At 38.7% G+C, this 19,703-nt stretch overlaps 1 protein-coding gene across 12 annotated transcripts in view; it reads left to right on the top strand.

Annotated features, from left to right (window-relative positions):
* Positions 1–19,703, top strand: part of LOC105469999 (plastin 1) — a 128,735-nt gene that overhangs the window by 69,534 nt on the left and 39,498 nt on the right. For 11 of the 12 annotated variants that reach the window (XM_071091062.1, XM_011721688.3, XM_071091058.1 and 8 more), the window contains exons 2-4: positions 10,680–10,785; positions 16,875–17,038; positions 18,466–18,595. In XM_071091062.1, the coding sequence (XP_070947163.1) occupies positions 10,716–10,785; positions 16,875–17,038; positions 18,466–18,595 (364 nt within the window). In that variant the 5' untranslated portion in view covers positions 10,680–10,715. Of the gene's footprint in view, positions 1–9,996; positions 10,022–10,679; positions 10,786–16,874; positions 17,039–18,465; positions 18,596–19,703 lie in introns of those variants that run through there. The other variant, XM_071091060.1, reaches the window with a different exon arrangement.

The raw sequence follows: 19,703 nt of genomic DNA on the forward strand, positions 1-19,703 counted from the left end.
TGCTGAAATGAGGGCAATGAAGGAAAAAATTCATGGTGGAATTTGAGCTTTGCTTTGAATGGGGGTAAAGATTTGGCTGTGGGAGAATAGAATTTCTAGGGACAGGAAATGGCATGAAGGAAGGTTGTAGAACAATATGGAAGAGGCCTCCAGAGAAAGAGGAGGCCTTTTTCAGGATGTAGTGGGAAATCAAGATTGTTAAAAGGAAAGGTTTGGAGTCTATAGGTAAAGGTTTAACTAAAATTGTTGAGGCTGTGATCTCATGAAGGAAATTGTTTGAAGTATAGTTTAATGGAACAAACTAAAAAAGACAAGAGAAAATTCAGCTGTGGGAGGCATCAGTTTTTGGAATATTTTCCTCCTCCAGGATTTGAAAATAGAGAATTGGGCAGCTTGTGTGATTATGATTAGCAATATAGTGACATTATTATTGTCAACTGGAACTTCAGAACAACAATAAAAACAACAAATAGATTTGATAAAGAAGCTCTCATTTCTAATGTTCCTACATAAGGTTTATTTCAGGCCAATTTTTTTGAGCAGCTGTACCTATGTTAGATATCTGACCATATATAAAAGTGCCCATACAAAAATGAATGGAGAATTTTGAATTTTTTCAGCTTCATTCGCTCCTGAATTGTCTGCCGTGCATCGTTCTTGTTCCCTTTGTGCTTTGAAAGCACATTATCACGCCACACAGCAAATTACAGTGTGGGTCTTACTGAGATCTGGGTCAGGCACCACTTTGGAAATCTAACTAACTGAAAGGGACTTGCCACTCAGTGTACCTGTTTTTGGTAGGATGTTGGATAAATCTGCAAACATCTTGGACATAAATATTTTTTAGTCTCAGATACTAAGTAAATTGCTTTTTTCTCTCTACATGCAATACTTTAGAAGTTTCCTGATTTTAATGATTATTGACTTTGTATGTCATTGCAGCTAGATTGCCCTGCCCTGCCTCATGCCAGAAAGACCTGCCCATTTCTCGTAATATATTACTACTCACTTTGTCATATTTAGCTGAAGGTGAATTAAAAGTTAATAGGAGCCAGGCTTGGTGGTACACGCCTGTAGTCCCAGACACTCAGGAGGCTGAGGTGGCTCACCTGAGCCCCGGAGTTCCAGGCTGCAGTGAACCATGATCATGATACTGCACTCCAGTTTGGGTAACAGAGTGATACCCTGTGTCAAAAAAAAAAAAAAAAAAGACAAAAAGCCAGGCGTGGTGGCTTACGCCTGTAATCCCAGCACTTTGGGAGGCTGAGGCGGGTGGATCACCTGAGGTCAGAAGTTGGAGACCAGCCATGACCAACATGATGAAACCCCGTCTCTACTAAAAACACAAAAAATTAGCCAGGCATGGTGGCTCATGCCTGAAATCCCAGCTACTAGGGAGGCTGTGGCAGGAGAATTGCTTGAATCCGGGAGATGGAGCTTGCAATGAGCTGAGATCACGCCACTGAACTCCAGCCTGGGTGACAGAGCAGGACTCTGTCTCAAGAAAAAAAAAAAAAAGTGAATAGGAAGAATTTTTCTGAATGAAGGGAAAGGGAAGAAAAGGTGCAAGTAGTCATAGGTCTAGAGACCTTTAGGCTATGAATATAATATTATAATATTTAATACAATACTACTGATCAGTATGGGAGCAACTATAAACTGACTTGTGGTTCACTGATGCACTGAGTTTCTGGGATTAGGTGAGGTCGTGGTAAAATACAAATTATGACCAAAGTAACGCCTATAATCTAGATGTAAACTTATTTGGAAAATATAGGTAATTTTCTTTCCCAATTCAGAATGACCAAATATTCTCCATCCTTTGAGGAAGTGACTTGCCTCCCATTTTCTTCATGTAGATTGTTTGTTTTTGCTCTCTCCGTATATTCGTTTAGACACTTGTTGCTGAAAGCAATAGAAACCCAGTTTAAATGGCTTTTAATAAATTGTTTCGAGTAACCACCAAAAAAAAAAAAAAAAAAAACCAAAAAACAGAAAAACCACAGTGGAATTCAGGACTCTGAATTCCTGACAACTCTGCCAGAATGTGTCTTGTCTTTACTGTTTGTCTGCTGCAGCGTTGGTTTTGGCAGCTGCTGCTGCTGCTTCTTTCTTTTTTTTCTTTCTTCTTCTTCTTCTGTTTTCTTTTTCTGTCTTCTTTTTCTGTCTTCTTCTTCTGTCTTCTTTCTTCTTCTTCTTCTTTCTTCTTCTTCTTCCTCTTCCTCTTCTTCCTCTTCCTCTTCCTCCTCTTCTTCTTCTTTTTGACTGAGTCTCGCTCTGTCGCCCAAGCTGGAGTGCAGTGGTGTGATCTCAGTTTACTGCAACCTCTGCTTCTCGGGTTCAAGTGATTCTTGTGCCTCAGCCTCCTGAGTAGCTGGGACTACAGGTGCCCACCCCCATGCCCAGCTAATTTTTGTCTGGTTTTGGCTCCTTCTTAGCCTTGTGTTCTCTCTTTGTTGGAGGCATGATGGCTACAGCTGCTCTAACCTCTACTTCCTCTCTGATTCGGGGGATCATGTGGGGACTCTCATTATAGAATGTTTTACAAAAGCCTTGTTATGTCTTGTTGGCTCCAGCTGGATTTTATGCCTATTCCTAAAGCAAAATCACTGTGGCCAGGGAATATGATGTGCTGCATGGCTTGGACCTGGAACCTTAGCCAAAAATGCCATGGATGTATCATTACAGGTGGAACATCAGAACTAAAGTTAGGACTGTTGCCAGAAGAAGGAAAATAGTTGTTGAAGGAGAAAACAAAACATGTTGAGGAAATTATACTCAGAGTGTTAATACTGACATTATAATGATGGGGACTTGGGTAATACTCATGTGTTGAATTTTCCCAGAGAGCCAGTGAAGGCCTAAAGTGGGAGAAGGGGTAGGGGACAGTAGATGGGATATAAATACTAAATGAGAAGAAAAAGATCCTGGGATGCCGGGTAGGCCCAGTTGCCTGAGCTGGGAAAGTCTCTGTGGTTAATAGGCTTGTGACCTGCTGGCCCCTTATCTTTCAGAGGAGGTGACAATTGGAAATGCCCCTTATTGGGTTCAGGGATGTGATGAGTGGTGTAAAACTGAAGTTGGGTTTTTGACAAATTTAGAGACAAAATGTTTTCTTCTGGCCCTCAGTGAGCTAATTTGATGGGAGTGTTTCTTTTTCTTTTTTCTTTTCTCTTTTCTTTACTTTTAAGAGATGGAGACAGGACCAGGCACAGTGGCTCACATGTGTAATCCCAGCATTTGTGAGGCCAAGGCGGCTGGATCACCTGAGGTCAGGAGTTCGAGACCAGCCTGGCCAACATGATGAAACCCAGTCTCTACTAAAAATATACAAAAATTAACTGGGCATGGTGATGGGCACCTGTAATCTCAGCTTCTTTGGAGACTGAGGCAGGAGAATCACTTGAACCCAGGAAGCAGAGGTTGTAGTGAGCCAAAATCGTGCCATTGCACTCCAGCCTGGATGACAAGAGTGGAACTCTGTCTCAAACAAACAAACAAAGAAAACCCCAAAAAACAAAAAGAGATGGAGACAGGGGGTCTCACTGTCTTGCTCAGGCTGCATTCAAACTCCTAGCTTTAAGCAATCCCCCCACCTCAGCCTTTTGAGTAGCTGGGACTACAGGCACATGCTACTGTGCCCAACCAATGGGAGTGTTTCTAAAGAAACACAGCATTTCCATCCAGGCCCCCTGGGAGGCCAATGAATGAACAGAATCGAGGTGAGGAACCAAACTTAATAGACTGAAGGACTCATCTGGCACACACAGTGCTTTATAATAATTCAAATTGTTTGCCAAAGCTTAAAAATCAAATTTCACCTAAAAATATGGATCTGTGACTTCCCTTGAAAAATCAGAAGATCTGGCAACCCTGGGCCTCATTCCTCTTGGCAACTGTCCACTGGAGCTCAGCAGTGGCTGCTCCTTTTCAGAGCCCTTCCCATCCCCTACCAGGTCTGAATCACACTTCTGACTTTCCCTGCCTGGCCCTTGTAGGCTTACAAATGTGGATGGGATTTCCAGGGGACAGGCATTACGGACACATTAAGAAAGGGGTAAAGGTTAGGAGTCAAATGGGGAGGGGCCTCTTTCTTCATCCAGGATTTCAGGAACTAGGAAGAATATTCATGTCTGTAGATAGGAAGTGTTGCTGAGCTTGTGGCCATGAGGCATCATTGTTCAGCGGGTCCTCAGAAGAACTGATTCCCACTGTGTGGATTCTAATTTCCTCAGCTTACAAGTTATCTATCACCCAGTGTTGGATTTAGAGAGGACTTAAGGCTTTAGGAAAGTACGGGGGACTAAGTCATTCCCTTTCTTTCTCCCCTACAAATAGTTCCAGTCAGTCTCCTATTGATACTTTTTATTGTGCGTTAGCCAGTAAATCCTACTTTGCACCATTTATATATACTTTTAATCTAGTTTCCTATTTTTCAGCTAAGAAAACTTACTAACCTTGGCTCTGCCAACAGAGGCAAAGATTTTTGTGCCCCTTGAACAGGCTGCAGTGAGGGAGCAGTGCCTGAGTCCTCGGAGGCGTGGCAAATCCACTAACGCATCTATCTGAGTGGAGCTGAGGGCACAGAGTAGGAGGCGGGGGGACCAAGTTGAGTCATACGTTTCACATTGTCCCTCTGTGCCTAGGCCATCCCTTCAATATGTACTTCCTCACCGATCACTTGAAGTGTTTGGGTTTCAAAACTGAATAGCGCCTGTTTGGTGGTAGCCATGGATAATGGTAGAACTCTGGGATAAAGGCCTTGTGAGAAGAGACTACGTTGTTGTTGGTTTTTGTTTGTTTTTGGCATGCTGATTTAACCATTCAGTGAGCAGCTCTAACTCTGCACACTCATTCATTCAGTTGCACAAGTCAAATAACATTTGAACATCTGTGCTTAAGTGACCAAATCCCATGTATTAAAAAGTAAAGTCAGAGCTGAGGTGCCAGCTGCTTTCACTTCAATATGTTGTCTTTCCTTGGGAAAGTGATTTCCTCTAAGTCCTTCTGTACAGCCAGTTTTTGGGTCCGCATCCGTATTTTTCTTCACCAAATACTTGCTGACTCATTGCATGTTTTTACATTGTTATTCTGGTAACTGCTGCCCCTGACTTGCACTTAGCTTTTTATGAAGAAAGGGATAATTTTGCTGCAATGTGAATCTTTCTCATATCAAATGCTTTTCCAAGAGCTTGTTTCTGTTTTCTTCAAGTCTTTGGTCTTTGTCTTTCTCTTATTCTTGTTTTCTCTTAAACTCATGCATGTGAGTGTATGTGTACATATGCCTAGTCTCACCCACCCCTTTTAGCCTTCTTCTCACATCACCATTCCATATAATACAATTGCTTTGGTTACAATTAGTTCAGAAACTTTTTTTTTTTTTTTGAGATGGTCTTGCTGTGTTGCCCAAGCTGGAGTGCAGTGGTGTGATCTCGGCTCACTGCAACCCACACCTCATGTGCTCAAGTGATCCTCCCACCTCAGCCTCCAGAATGGCTGGGACTACAGGCTCAAGCCACCACGACTGGCTAATTTTTATATATTTTTTTAGTAGAGATGGGGTTTTGTCACGTTGCCGAAGCTGGTTTCCATCTCCTGAGCTCAAGCGATCTGCCCACCTCGATGTCCCAAAGTGCTGGGATTACACGTGTGAGCCACAATGCCTGGCCCTAGTTCACAGACTTCTAACCTAAAGCCATATATGATATATGCTGAGTAACTCCTATATGTGGTATATAGTATAAAAGAGACTCCTTTATATCTAGATTTAAACAGAAAGTGAATTAGAAGATGATTCTAATTTGTTCATCAAAGAACAATAATCATAAGATTGTACTATTTACAAAAAATCCGTTTAAGTTAAACTTTTCAGGCATTTACAGTTGAACCTGATAAGCGCTATGTCGTATGAGTACAGTTTTAGGAGAAACTGATTCTTACTCATCTTTATATCTTCATTTAGCCAAGCCAAATAGGATGTATTTGTTGAATACATGAATGAATGAATTTAAACTCCCTTACTAGGGGCCACATGTTGGGACTTTTAAGTAAATAGTAGAAAACTCTTGGTGGTGAGTCTAACAGCCACTGAAGGCCAGTCCCAAATTGCCAATGCATGGGAATCCTCCTAGAGGATCAGTTCCTCTTCCACTTTTCTTTTTTTCTTTCTTTCTTTCTTTTTTTTTTTTTTTTTTTTGTTGTTGTTGTTGTTTTGTTTTGTTTTTTGAGACAGAGTTTCGCTCTTGTTGCCCAGACTGGAGTGCAACGGTGCAATCGCGGCTCACTGCAACCTCTGCCTCCTGGGTTCAAGTGATTCTCCTGCCTCAGCCTCCTGAGTAGCTGGGATTACAGGTGTGCACCACCACGCCCGACTAATTTACTTCCACTTTTCTTTAAGCACAAATCATTTTAAATGGGACCTTCTTTCACCAATTAAAGCCTCTTTTTTCCTTGCCTAATCCTCAAGAGTACCATGACACAACCAAATATATATTTGGAAAGTTACGCACATTCTAAAAGAGACTTTTGAAAATTTAGATAAAATTGGATTTGATCTTTTATCCTTCCTCAAATTTCTTCCTTGAGCCTTTTAAAAGTTTACCAAAGTTAGAGCAGTTCTTTATGATTGGCAGAATCTAAAAGCCTTCTTAGAACAGTTTCAGGAAAAAAGGCAGTAGAAACAACCCTGAATTGCCATGAAACTGACAATGTAAAATCACAACTGTTACCATTCTTTTGTACCCTTCCAGAAAATGTTTTATAAACATACTGCTGATACCATCACTCTCCTTTCCCTGCCACACTTACTTTTCTGCATCTTGTTTTGTTTTTTTGAGAGTACAGATGCTCCTTAACTTACAGAGGAGTCCCATTTCAATAAACCCATCGTACGTAAAAAGTGCATTTTGTACACCTAATCTACTGAGCCTCATAGCTTAGCCTTGCCTACCTTAAATGTGCTTAGAATGCTTACAGTAGCCTAAAGTTGGGCAAAACTTTCTGACAACATGGTAAATGTAGAGTATTGGTTGTTCACCCTTGTGATCGCGTGGCTGACTGTGGCTCACCACCTCTGCCCAGCATGGTGAGAGTATCATACCACTCTCTGCTGACTGTGTATAACTTCCGCACCATTGTGAAGTTGAAAAATTCTAAGTCAAATCATCGTAAGTTAGGAGCTGTCTGTGTATCTTGAAGATCCTTTTATATTTTTCTATTTGTTTCATTTTGGTGTCAAAGGATTCAAAGCAACATCTTTACACTTATTAGCTATAAAAACAAAGCTTTAAAGATAGGAAACAGCGTTGTATGGGTTTGGCTTTTTTGAGAAGTCTACATGTTGCTTTTGCCTGATTATAGGAGACTAAAAATATTTTATGTAATTAACAAATTATATAAATTTGAATAGGCATGAGCAAAGAATATAACCCCAGGTTTATTTTTATCGTTTCAAATGCAAGGTCAACACAAACACTGTTAATTTGCAGTCTTTCTGTGGAGTGCAAATGCTAAAATTGGGCCACTATTTTTAAAACTTGAGGCAAGGGATAGCATTTTGAATACAGGAAAGGATATACAGGATGACTGAAACCACAGAGATTCAAAGCCAGCCACAACACAACTAGCATTTTGCAGACCCAGGGAATTATGCTTAACAATCCTTAAAAAAACGATTTAATCTATTTGAACACAAAATAAGTATGCCTCTAAATAGTTTTAAATACACTAAAGCTTTCTAAAGGTGAGAATCCAATGAAATGAATATTTAATGCTAAGATGTAAGAACCTGCATCTGGGGAGTAAGATGACTTCTATTTACTCCTTTTTCTACTGACTTGAGCGCTTTAGAATTTTTAAAAAAACAATATGGAATTAAATAGCGGACAGTAGTATATTTAAAACAAGACCAAAAGATTTAATTGCACATTTAATTAGAACCAGGTTCCAGAAAAATTGTAAGAGATAGAAATTTGTGATTTCGAAAGAACGCCACAATTTCTGAATAAATTTGTGTACAGATCACAAATGAGCCATACTCTTAGAGGGCTTCACACAATTTAATGTAATTTTTCAATGATGAATGAAATTTCAGTGAATAAATTATTTTGAAAATTGATGTGCTTCACTGAAAAATTAGGGATGATATTGAACCTTCTATATAAATACAAGTCTATAAAAGTGTATAAAAAGAGGATTTTCCACTTAGCTGCAATTCCTATTGTTTTATAAAGCACTTGTCACTTATTTTCTGAGGCATATATTAACTATCTGATAGAACTAAGTGTTTATGAGGTATACAATATAATTTGTATTCATCTTTAGCTTTATAGTGAATAGACAAGCCACTAAGTCATTTTAAAAATAAGAGTTGTGGCTACTCTATGAAGTAGCCATTCTTTTATTCCTTTACTTTCTTAATAAACATATTTTCACTTAAAAAAAAATAGGAATGCTCTTACACTGTTGGTGGGAGTGTAAATTAGTTCAACCGTTGTGGAAGACAGTGTGGCGATTCCTCAAAGATCTAAAGCTAGAAATACCATTTGACCCAGCAATCCTGTTACTGGGTATATACCCAAAGGATTATAAATCATGCTGCTATAAAGACACATGCACACGTATGTTTAGTGCAGCATTATTCACAAGAGCAAAGACTTGGAACCAGTCCAAATGCCCATCAATGATAGACTGGATAAAGCAAATGTGGCACGTATACACCATGGAATACTATGCAGCCATAAAGAAGGATAAGTTCATGTCCTTTGCAGGCACATGGATGAAGCTGGAAACCATCATTCTCAGCAAACTAACACAAGAACAGAAAACCAAACACTATGTTCTCACTCACAAGTGGGAGTTGAACAATGAGAAGACATGGACACAGGGAGGGGAACATCACACACTGGGGCCTGTTGAGGGGTGGGGACTAGGGGAGGGATAGCATTAGGAGAAATACCTAATGTAGATGACGTGTTGATGGGTGCAGCAAACCACCAGAGCACATGTATACTTATGTAACAAACCTGCATGTTCTGCATATGTATCCCAGAACTTAAAGTATAATAAAAATAAATAAATAAAGAGTTGCATTGCTAGATATTGGAAGTCTTAAAAATGTAAATAATTCTACTTTTAGATAATTATCACACAGAATAAATATGGAGAAGAACAAAGATTTATCTGCAGGGATGTTCATTGAAGCATTATTTGTAATGAAAAATTAAAAGCAGTGCAAATACTCTGAAAGAGGGGATTTACCAAATAAGTTATGATACAGTAATATGTAGCCATTAAATATTATGTTGATGAACCAACATGAAAACATAGTGACAATGTGTTATTACCAACAAAAAGGTTATAATATAGTATGGTCACATTTTTCTCACCCCCAAAAGGTACACATGTGTTTTAAAAGTAGGTCAGAAGGGGGCCAGGCACCATGGATCAACATCTGTTATCCCAGCACTTTGGGAGGCTGAGGTGGGTAGATCACTTGAGGTCAGGAGTTCGAGACCAGCCTGGCCAACATGGTGAAACCACATCTCTACTAAAAATACAAAAATTAGCTGGGCATAGTGCCACATGCTTGTAATCCCAGCTACTGGGGAGGCTGAGGCAGGAGAATCACTTGAACTCGGGAGGCGGAGGTTGCAGTGAGCTGAGATCGCACCATTGCACTCCAGCCTGGGTGAAGAAGCAAGACTCTGTCTCAAAAGTAAAAAAAGAAAGTAGGTCAGAAGGATAAAGACAACGAAATGATATTTGTCGATATTTCTGTATAGTAGGATTATGAGTAATGTTAATTTTCTGTTTGGGACAGTCGTTATCAATTATTTTCTGTAATGAACACACACCACCTTGTGACTTTTCCTATAGCCCAGTTTTACATAATTTTTTCCTTTTTAGTTTGTCTTACCTGCTCAGAATACGAAGTCCCCCACCCCCTCACCGCTCAACTTTCAAAGGCTGAGACAGGAGGACTGCTTGAGGCTAGGAGTTCCAGACCAGCCTGGACAACATAGTGAGATCCTGTCTCTACAAAAAACTTTTAGCTGGGTGCAGTGGCAGGAGGCTGAGGTGGGAGGCTCACTTAAGCCTAGGAGTTTGGGACTGCAGTGAGCCACGATCATGCCAAAAAAAAGAAGAGCCCCACAGACCCTCAGAGACTTCACACGGGGGAGGAGAAAGAATGTGGCAGTGGCTGAATATTGTAAAGCTGAATGTTAAAACCACACATCCCATTATAAGATAAGCAGATTCTGAATTTACCTTTTTTGTGGACATTATTCGTGTCTTAAAAAGTTTTACTTTCTGACCTTATGCTGTACATTTATAAATGCTCTACTTTTCTCAAACTTGAAATGCATTGCTTGTTTTCTTGAAATTGTGGGGCAAAATGCAAATAGAAATTAATATTAATTCATTAGGCTGTTGAGAAATATCTGTGTAAAAGCACGAGGTGAGAAAAACAGGTGTTTCTTCCCCTTACTGAGTCTCAGTTATAGTTTGGCTGGCCTATGCTGAGAGATTGTTACCAGGGGACCTACTCCTATTTGTTCTTTGTCAGCCATATCTCATAGATAATTTCTCCTAGAGAATGTACTTCCTCTGTACCTTATATTGCTTAGATAAATGTTTCCAAAGGTTTCATGCTCTTTTTATAATATTGCTTTTTCTAGATATAAAGACCTGAAGATAGTCTTTTCTGTCCAAAGATGGAAAACAGTACTACTACCATTTCTCGGGAGGAGCTTGAAGAACTACAAGAAGCGTTTAATAAAATAGGTATGCTTGAGAAAAAGTAAATACAATATTACTGGTCTGCTTGATGTCAGACTCCAGGAATGGAACAATACCTTTTATTTCATCTACCACCACCCAATTACCTCCAGATTTATTCCTTTTTTTCTATCTAGGTTTCACTGGATTCTTTCTTTCTGAAAGATAAGCTAAGACTGGCTTGAATTTCTAGGTGAATTGGACTTTGAATTCTTTGATCATTTCTTTACAGAGGATAATCCAGGTTAATGAATGACAGTGTAATTGAATACACTTAACACGGTATCCTTATTACAGAGAGAAAAAAATATAAAAATACTTCCTTGTGTATAAACTGAACTCTGGCCTTCACATCTTTGTCACCAACTATAACACTTTCTGACTTCATGCAGAATATTTTAAAAATCTCAGTATTGTTTTTAAATGCCATGTATCTTATTTTCCTTCTCCCACATGCATAATTTAGAAAGTCTTAGTATTGTTTTTAAAGGCCATATGCCTTATTTTTCTTCTTTCACTTTTTATAGCCATTTAGTGTTTTGTCTTTATGACATTATCATTTTGACAGTTTTGTATTTTTCTTCCAAAAAAATGTTCCTCATACTCTGTTGGATCTCAGTTCTTCTGCAGTTTGCTCTTAGGAAACCCATGGTAAACAAGGAGAATACAAATACCTTCTTTTTTTTTTTTTTTGCTTTAGTTTGCAAATGCATGCAAGTGAAAGGTGAACCCAGTGAAAGGTGAGCGCAGTGAATAGACATTGGGACAGTGACACCACCACGTTTGCCCCTTACTCATCAAGCTCCTTCTCTAGTGTAATAGAGCCCTCCATGAGAAAGAGTCATGTGGTAGATCAGGGAGGACAAAATGATCACCGCTGGTCTTGTGCTTAGATTTCTCACAAACCTAATAATGACTAAAGTTAATGTGAGTAAAATATCATGCAGCATGAGTTTTATTGACCAATACAAAGAAAAAAAGATATGTCTAAAAAAATAAAGCGCTCCAAAAAAAAAAAAAAACTGTAAAACTCAGGAAGCTCATGTTTTACAAATCATTACTGTGAAATAAAGTAAATTCTACAGATCTCTGGGCTATTCCATTTCTCCCTGGGAATGGCATATTTGTCATTAGAGCATTGTATGAATATGGTACGATTTTCAGAAAACAGTCATACATTTTATAGAGAATTATATGTAGTGTCCAGAATCTTTTCAAGACAAAAACTGGGCAATTGTTGAAATGTTCTGCTCATTTTGAGCGTTGAAACAGAGGAAGTAATAAAAATGTATCTCGTAGTTTGTTATTTCTGTTATTTTATAGATGCAGTTTGGTAGCTTGAATAAAAGTTCTACCTAGGTCTTGGTAAAATAAATGAATTAGTAATATATTTGCTTTGTTTAGCACACCAACTGTAATCTTTATGACTCATGAACATATTAATATAATCTTGCAATATTTATTTAATGACATACTGAATAAACAATTCACTGATGGAACAATGTTTTTTTTTAAACAAAAGCTTGTATGGAGGGCTGCCTTTCAATAGATGGTAGTGAGGGAGCTGCTCTGCTATGTACAAAATCCCAACCCAGAAGCAGGTCCTTGATAGAACAATTTTGACAGCAAGATAATTTGTTCTGTTTGAGCAAAGCAGTAACACTAGCAGAATATGTACTTGCTGACTTTATTTACAAGACAAACTGCTACTCTGTGAACTCAGAAACCTCTGCTAATTCCTGGCACACTTTTCTCAGGGACAGAGGGACATGGCCATCCAATGTTATTAGATGGAGTATTTTGGGGCCACTGGAGAGAAGGGGGAAGTTAAAATATTTCTCAGTATTGTTTCTTTTTGAAATTGTGGTTAAATATACATAACAGAATTTACCATTTTAACCATTTTTAAGTGTATAGTTCATTAGCATTTAGTACATTCACATTGTTCTACATTCATCACCACCATCCCTTTCCCAAACTGAAACTCCACATCCATTAAATAATAACTCCCACTTCCTGCTCCCCCAGCCCCAGGTAACCATCATCCTACTTTCTGTATGAATATGACTACTCTAGGTACCTCATATAAGTGAAATCACATATTTGTCTTCTTATGACCGACTTATTTCACTTAGTACAATGTCCTCAAGGTTCACCCATGTTGTAGCGTGTGTCAGAATTTCCTCCCTTTTTAAGGTTGAATAATATTTTATTGTATGTATATGCCACATTTTGCTTATCCACTCATCCAGTGATGGCCATGTGTGTTGCTTCCACCTTTTGGCTATTGTGAATAATGCTATGAACATGGGTATACAAATACCTGTTCAAGTCCCTGCTTTCAATTATTTTGAGTGTAAACATAATAGCGGAATTGCTACATCATATGGTAATTCCATATGTAATTTTGAGGGGGAACTACCGTACTGTTTTCCATAGTGGAAGCACCATTTTACATTCCCACCAGTGGTGTACCAGGATTCCATTTTTTTCACATCCTCACCAACATTTGTTTTCTGGCTTTTTTTTTTGGATAATAAGCATTCTCCTGGGTGTGAAGTAGTATCTCATTTTATTTGCATTTTCCTTATGACTAGTGATGTTTAGCATCTGTATGTGCTTATTGGCCGATTGTATATCTTCTCTGGAGAAATGTCGTTTCAAGCCCTCTGCCTATTTTTGAATCAAGTTGTTTTGTTTTGTTGTTGCCGAGTTGTAAGAAAGTCTTGTTTTCTTTTCAAACTGTGACCTTTATGGTTATTTAATCTAAGCCTTTATTTCCTCACTTTTAAAATGGGGATGACATTAGTAACCACCTCAAAGTTATTGTAAGAATTTCGTGAGATGGCCAGGCGCAGTGGCTCACGCCTGTAATCCCAGCACTTTGGAGGCTGGGGCGGGCAGATCACGAGGTCAAGAGATTAAGACCATCCTGGCCAACATGGTGAAACCCCATCTCTACTAAAAATACAAAAGTTAGCTGGGTGTAGTGGCTTGCACCTGTAGTCCCAGCTACTCAGGAGGCTGAGGCAGGAGAATCACTCAAACCCCGGAGGCAGAGGTTGCAGTGAGCTGAAATCGCACCACTGCATTCCAGCCTGGCAACAGAGCGAGACTCTGTCTCAAAGAAAAAAAGAAAAAAAGAATTTCATGAGATAAGTCAAGTTCTTAACAAGTCACTTGGCTAAGCATATATGTTCATTAAGTGGTTTCTGTTAGTTCTTGTCATGTCACACCAAAACCACAGAGGGCCTAGGGATGGAGCTGGGAGCTTAAGTCCCCATATCTGTCTTCAGAATCCTAGCTCTTAACTAATCTTGTTAGTTTAACATGATAGTTATTAGGCAATAGCTTCCTCAGTCTTGTTTATTTTAAAATATTTCCTACTATTATGCTGGTTTAGAAATAAGCCAGCCTAATCTATGTGTATATTTCAGAATTATGGGAAACAGTTCTGAACTGGTGATGTAATGAGATTTTTCTCTAAATTCAAAGAAAGCAATATTATTGCAATATCAAGCAACTTAGCTTCCTAGCTGACTTTTGCAATTATACCAATATTTTGGTTATCAGTGGTTCTAGTTTAGAAATATTCTATCATTCTGAACAGTATTAATTCTAAAACTTTCATATGAGCATTCCAAAGAAAAATTTCTCTCCTAACCATTAATTCAGTGAGTATGGCATCTCTTTTATTAAGACTAACAAGAAATATAGGAAACAAAGCAGCTATTACCAGATGAGCAAAGAGAGCCTATCCAAGGCAGATCCAGGCAACAAAACAATGCAAAGCTCTGCTGTCAACTCTGGGCAGAAGTGTTTTGTGTCGCCTTTGTTCTGAGTCAAGAAGTGATACCCAGTCTCTAGGGAAAACCTAGGGAAGGGCATCTCTCAATGATGACATGAAACACCTGGAAACCTGTTTCCCAAAGTCCAAATATAGTTGTGAATTTCTGGAACACCTAATCTCAAATGACATCAAATGATTCAGCATATATAATGGTATCATGAATACATAATGAAGCAGCAATGAATTATTGACAGATTAAACAGAATTGCCACCAAGTGAAATGTAGAACACAAATATCTTCTATGTATTTTACACAGCACACATATTTTATATGGAATGTGGGGTCAGCAGATTCATTTTCTAAATTCCCTCAAGAAGTTAAAGTCTGAGTGGGTGCTCCCTTTTTAGCTATCTGTGACTTCCTCATGCTTATTCCTCTTTTTTTTTTTTTTTTTTGAGATGGAGTCTTGCTGTGTTGCCCAGGGTAGAGTACAGTGGTGCAATCTTGGCTCACTGCAACCTCTGCCTCCCAGGTTCAAGTGATTCTCCTACCTCAGCCTCCTGAGTAGCTTTGATTACAGGTGCCCGCCAGCATACCCAGCTAATTTTTGTATTTTTAGTAGAGACAGGGTTTTGCCCTGTTGGCTAGGCTGATCTCAAACTCCTGACCTCAGGTGATCTGCCCACCTCGGCCTCCCAAAGTGCTGGGATTATTGGCTTGAGCCACTGTGTCTGGCCTCTCCCCCCCAATGCTTATTTCTTTGATGCTTAGTCATGTGCTAAAACTGAGTTTTCTATCAGAGTAACAGTACCCTTAAAATATATATGGTGGCCCTAAATCTATGGGGATATAGCAGGGAAACCCACCCCGATAATTCTTTGTGGGTTCTTTTCTATCTTCCCTAAGTGTCGGCCAGTCTGAGAAATAAAGGGAAGAGTACAAAAGAGAAATTTTAAAGCTGGATGTCCGGGGTAGACATCACATGTCAGCAGGTTCCGTGATGCCCCACAAGCCGCAAAACCAGCAAGTTTTTATTAGTGATTTTCAAAAGGGGAGGGAGTGTACGAATAGGGTATGGGTCACAGAGATCACATGCTTCACAAGGTAATAAAATATTACGAGGCAAATTGAGGCAGGGTGATATCACAGGACCGGGGTGCAATTAAAATTGCTAATGAAGTTTCAGGCATGCATTGTCATTGATAACATCTTATCAGGAGACAGGGTTTGAGAGCAGACAACTAGTCTGACCAAAATTTATTAGGTAGGAATTTCCTCGTCCTAATAGGCCTGGGAGCGCTATGGGAGACTGGGGCTTATTTCATCTCTATCTGCAACTGTAAAAGACAGACGTCCCTAGAGTGGCCATTTTAGAGACTTCCCCCTAGGAATGCATTCTCTTTCTTAGGGATGTTCCTTGCTGAGAAAAAGAATTCCAAGATATTTCTCCTATTTGCTTTTGAAAGAAGAGAAATATGGCTCTGTTCTGCCTGGCTCTCAGGCAGCCAAGACTTTAAGGTTATGTCCCTTGTTCCCTGAAAATCGCTGTTATCCTGTTCTTAAGGTGCCCAGATTTCATATTGTTCAAACACATGTGCTCTACAAACAATTTTTATGCAGTTAATGCAATCATCACAGGGTCCTGAGGAGACATACATCCTCAGCTTACGAAGATGATGGGATTAAGAGATTAAAGTAAAGACAGGCATAGGAAATCACAATAGTGTTGACTGGGGAAGTGATAAGTGTCCATGAAATCTTCACAATTTATGTTCAGAGACTGCAGTAAAGACAGGCGTAAGAAATTATAAAAGTATTAATTTGGGGAACTAATAAATGTCTATGAAACCTTCACACTTTATGTTCTTCTGCCATGGCTTCAGCCGGTCCCTCTGTTCGGGGTCCCTGACTTCCCGCAACAGAGATAAACTCCATTTAAATATATACAAGGGTTTTGTTTTGTTTTTGTTTTTGTTTAAGAGATGGGGTCTCACTCTGTTGCCTAAGTTGAAGGGCAGTGGTGTGATCATAGCTCACTACAGCCTTGAACTCCTAGGCTCAGGTGATCCCCTCACCTTAGCTTCCCAAACAGCTGGAACTACCAAGCCTGATTTAAATATGAGTTTTTAAAATAAAGCATATAGCATATTGTGTACAGTTTAGATACAGGAAAAAAGGTTACTGCCACCTGTGAAACAAATGTGGAAGGCTCTGTCTGCATGTCTGTGAGTCCTCCCAAAAAGCCTTCTTAGTGTACATCTTCAACAAAGATTACAAAATATATTTGATGATATATCTTTACAGATATTGACAATAGTGGGTATGTCAGTGACTATGAACTTCAAGACCTGTTTAAGGAAGCAAGCCTTCCTCTGCCTGGCTACAAGGTGCGAGAGATTGTGGAGAAAATTATATCAGTTGCTGACAGCAACAAAGATGGCAAAATCAGTTTTGACGAGTTTGTGTCAGTAAGTAATCTCATCCTTTTGGGCTACTGATAATCTTGCTTAAAGCAGAATTGTAATAATGTCATCACTAGCTTTGGTTAAATCCAGCTTCAGAGGCCAGAAAAAGGACTGCTTTAAAATGATGATAATGACAATAACTATTATTATTGAAATAATTTCCACAACTAACTCATAAAACAAAGGAAAAAATTATTCTCAAATTGTTGGAATGGAAATCAGGTTTAGATAACAGTAATTCATTCCCTAGAATAACTAGGTGAGTTCAATGCTTATTGTCCATTAATATAATTGAATAAATATTTATGAAATATAAATTGTCTGACTTTGCATTCTTTATTGATTAAGCAGATATTGTAGCTCTTCTCTTCCTAGAAACTTTGCTAGGCACTGTGAGTAATTTGATGAGTAAAAAGAAACATGATTCCTGCCTTCATGGAGTTTATATGTGTTGGGGAGACTGTAATGCACAAATTGATAGAAGATAACTGAGAATTGCTATGACAGAGTGGTACAGGTCCTGTGAGAGTTTGTGGTAGAAGGAATTGAATTTGGAGGCGAGGCTGGATAATGCAGGGACTCAGGGAAGGTATCCCTACAGCGTGAAGACTGTGATGTGTTCTGAAGAAAGATTTTAAAAGTGGGTTGCAGGAAAATGAATAATGTGGGAGACAGGTAGACATGACAGCATGTGTAGAGGCCCTGTGGCTTTAGAGATAGTGAGTATTCTCAAGCAACTGAAAGAATGTTTGTGTGGCTGGAGCTGAGATGGTAAGGGTAAGGAATGTAGCTGGGGAAGTCAGTCAGAATCAGGTCACACAGGGCCATGTCGAATTTTTGTTTTTATCCTAAAAGCAATAGGAAGCCAATGAAGTGAGAAGAATAGAATGTGAAGTGACAAGATCAGATTCGCATTTTTAAAAAACCCAATCACTTTGCTGCATGCAGAACTGATTGAATTCAGTCTTGCCAATCTCTGGTGAGTCCAGTGAGAAAGTGATTGGGAAAGGGAGTGTCTGCAAGCCTATGTTATTTCCTTTAAGAGCTGACTTATTTTAACATGAATACATTTGAGATGTTCAGCCAGGAAAATATCTTCATTAAGGCATTCTTTTATTTTTAGCATGTAGTTAGTTATATCTTAGGTTTTCAGTACAGAAGATTATGGCAACCCAAGAAGAATAATTTCAGTGTGTTCAATTTAAGCTTAGGTATAAAAAATTTATTTCACTGTTTGGGGTTCAAGTATTTGTCTATTTTGTGTTATTGGTAAAATGATGAAAGTTATCTGTGAATACAAGCAATAAGTACAACTGACTAGTATTTAATTTGATGTTATTTCTTATTAAATAAAGAAGTATAAATAAATATCCTTCATCTTGTCAGGTTTTTGTTATCTGATTCTCAATTTTACTTATGTTCCATTCCAGCTAATGCAAGAATTAAAAAGCAAAGATATCAGCAAAACATTCCGAAAAATAATTAACAAGAGGGAAGGGATTACTGCTATTGGAGGAACTTCATCTATTTCCAGTGAGGGCACACAGCATTCTTATTCAGGTAACTGACTCCTCCAAATCTGATCTTTTAGTCACTGATTCATTCATTAAGTGACGTATTTAATCAGTTCTAAGATGCCACTCATTGTGATTCATACCATTATTTTATGTGCCATTGAGGAGAAAAAATAGTGCAGAGCACAATATAACATGCCACTGAATTTGAAATACATGTCAGTTTCAGAGATGTCAAAATGAAAAATCCTAGAATCATTGAAATCAATGAGTTCCTACTATGGATCAGGCTCAGTCTACAGAAAAAAGATTATAAACAACAAAGTGGAAGTTGTTTGTACTCCAGCATTAGATGTATTTAAAAGTGGCTTTTGAATGGCTTTTCATCCTGACTGATGAGATGGCTTTACTTTTACACCTGAGCTAGGAATGGTGGAGAGGCTTATATTACAAGGATTTTTCTCTTCCATTTTCTGAGATCTGAGATACCTGATTCACCTTTTATCTAGTAACCAAGTGACTAGAGAGCATAGCACCTGATTTGCTTGATCTCATTAATTTGCTGGACCATTGCCCAGTGGGAAATGCAGAGGCATATTAACTTTTAAGATGAGGTATCTTCCCCATGTTAAGCTATCTAAGATGTCTAAGAACCTTTGGCCAAGTTCTTTTTATTCATACGAACATAATTAGAACTATGGTTTTTGGTCTTTTGACAAAATTACCTGTAACCTTTTCCCCTCTTTCTTCATTTCAGACCTGAATCTGTTAATTATCTTCTTGATTCTGTCCCTTCCTAATTGGATTTTCCTCTAGTCATACACTCAAATTTCTCTCATCTATTGTATGTTTTTCCTAACTTTTTACCATAGAGGTACATAACTGTTACCTTCACTTTTTGAAAGGTATTCACCCCTTAACCCAGTTTCTGCCTGTCATTTCTACTGAAGTGGCTTCTTTTTAAAGACAAAAAAACAAATTATTGAGGTATAATACACGTTCAGCAAAGTGCTGTAATCTTAAGTATACGGCTCAATGAATTTTTCCATGTGTATATATTCATGTAGCTGCCAACCGGAACAAGATATGGAATCTTTTCATCACCTGAAGATTCCCCCCAATAGTAGTAACTATTCTTCCCTAGAGGTTACCTC

The sequence above is a fragment of the Macaca nemestrina genome, chromosome 2 (genome assembly GCF_043159975.1).
Source record: "Macaca nemestrina isolate mMacNem1 chromosome 2, mMacNem.hap1, whole genome shotgun sequence".
Taxonomy (NCBI): Eukaryota; Metazoa; Chordata; class Mammalia; order Primates; family Cercopithecidae; genus Macaca; species Macaca nemestrina.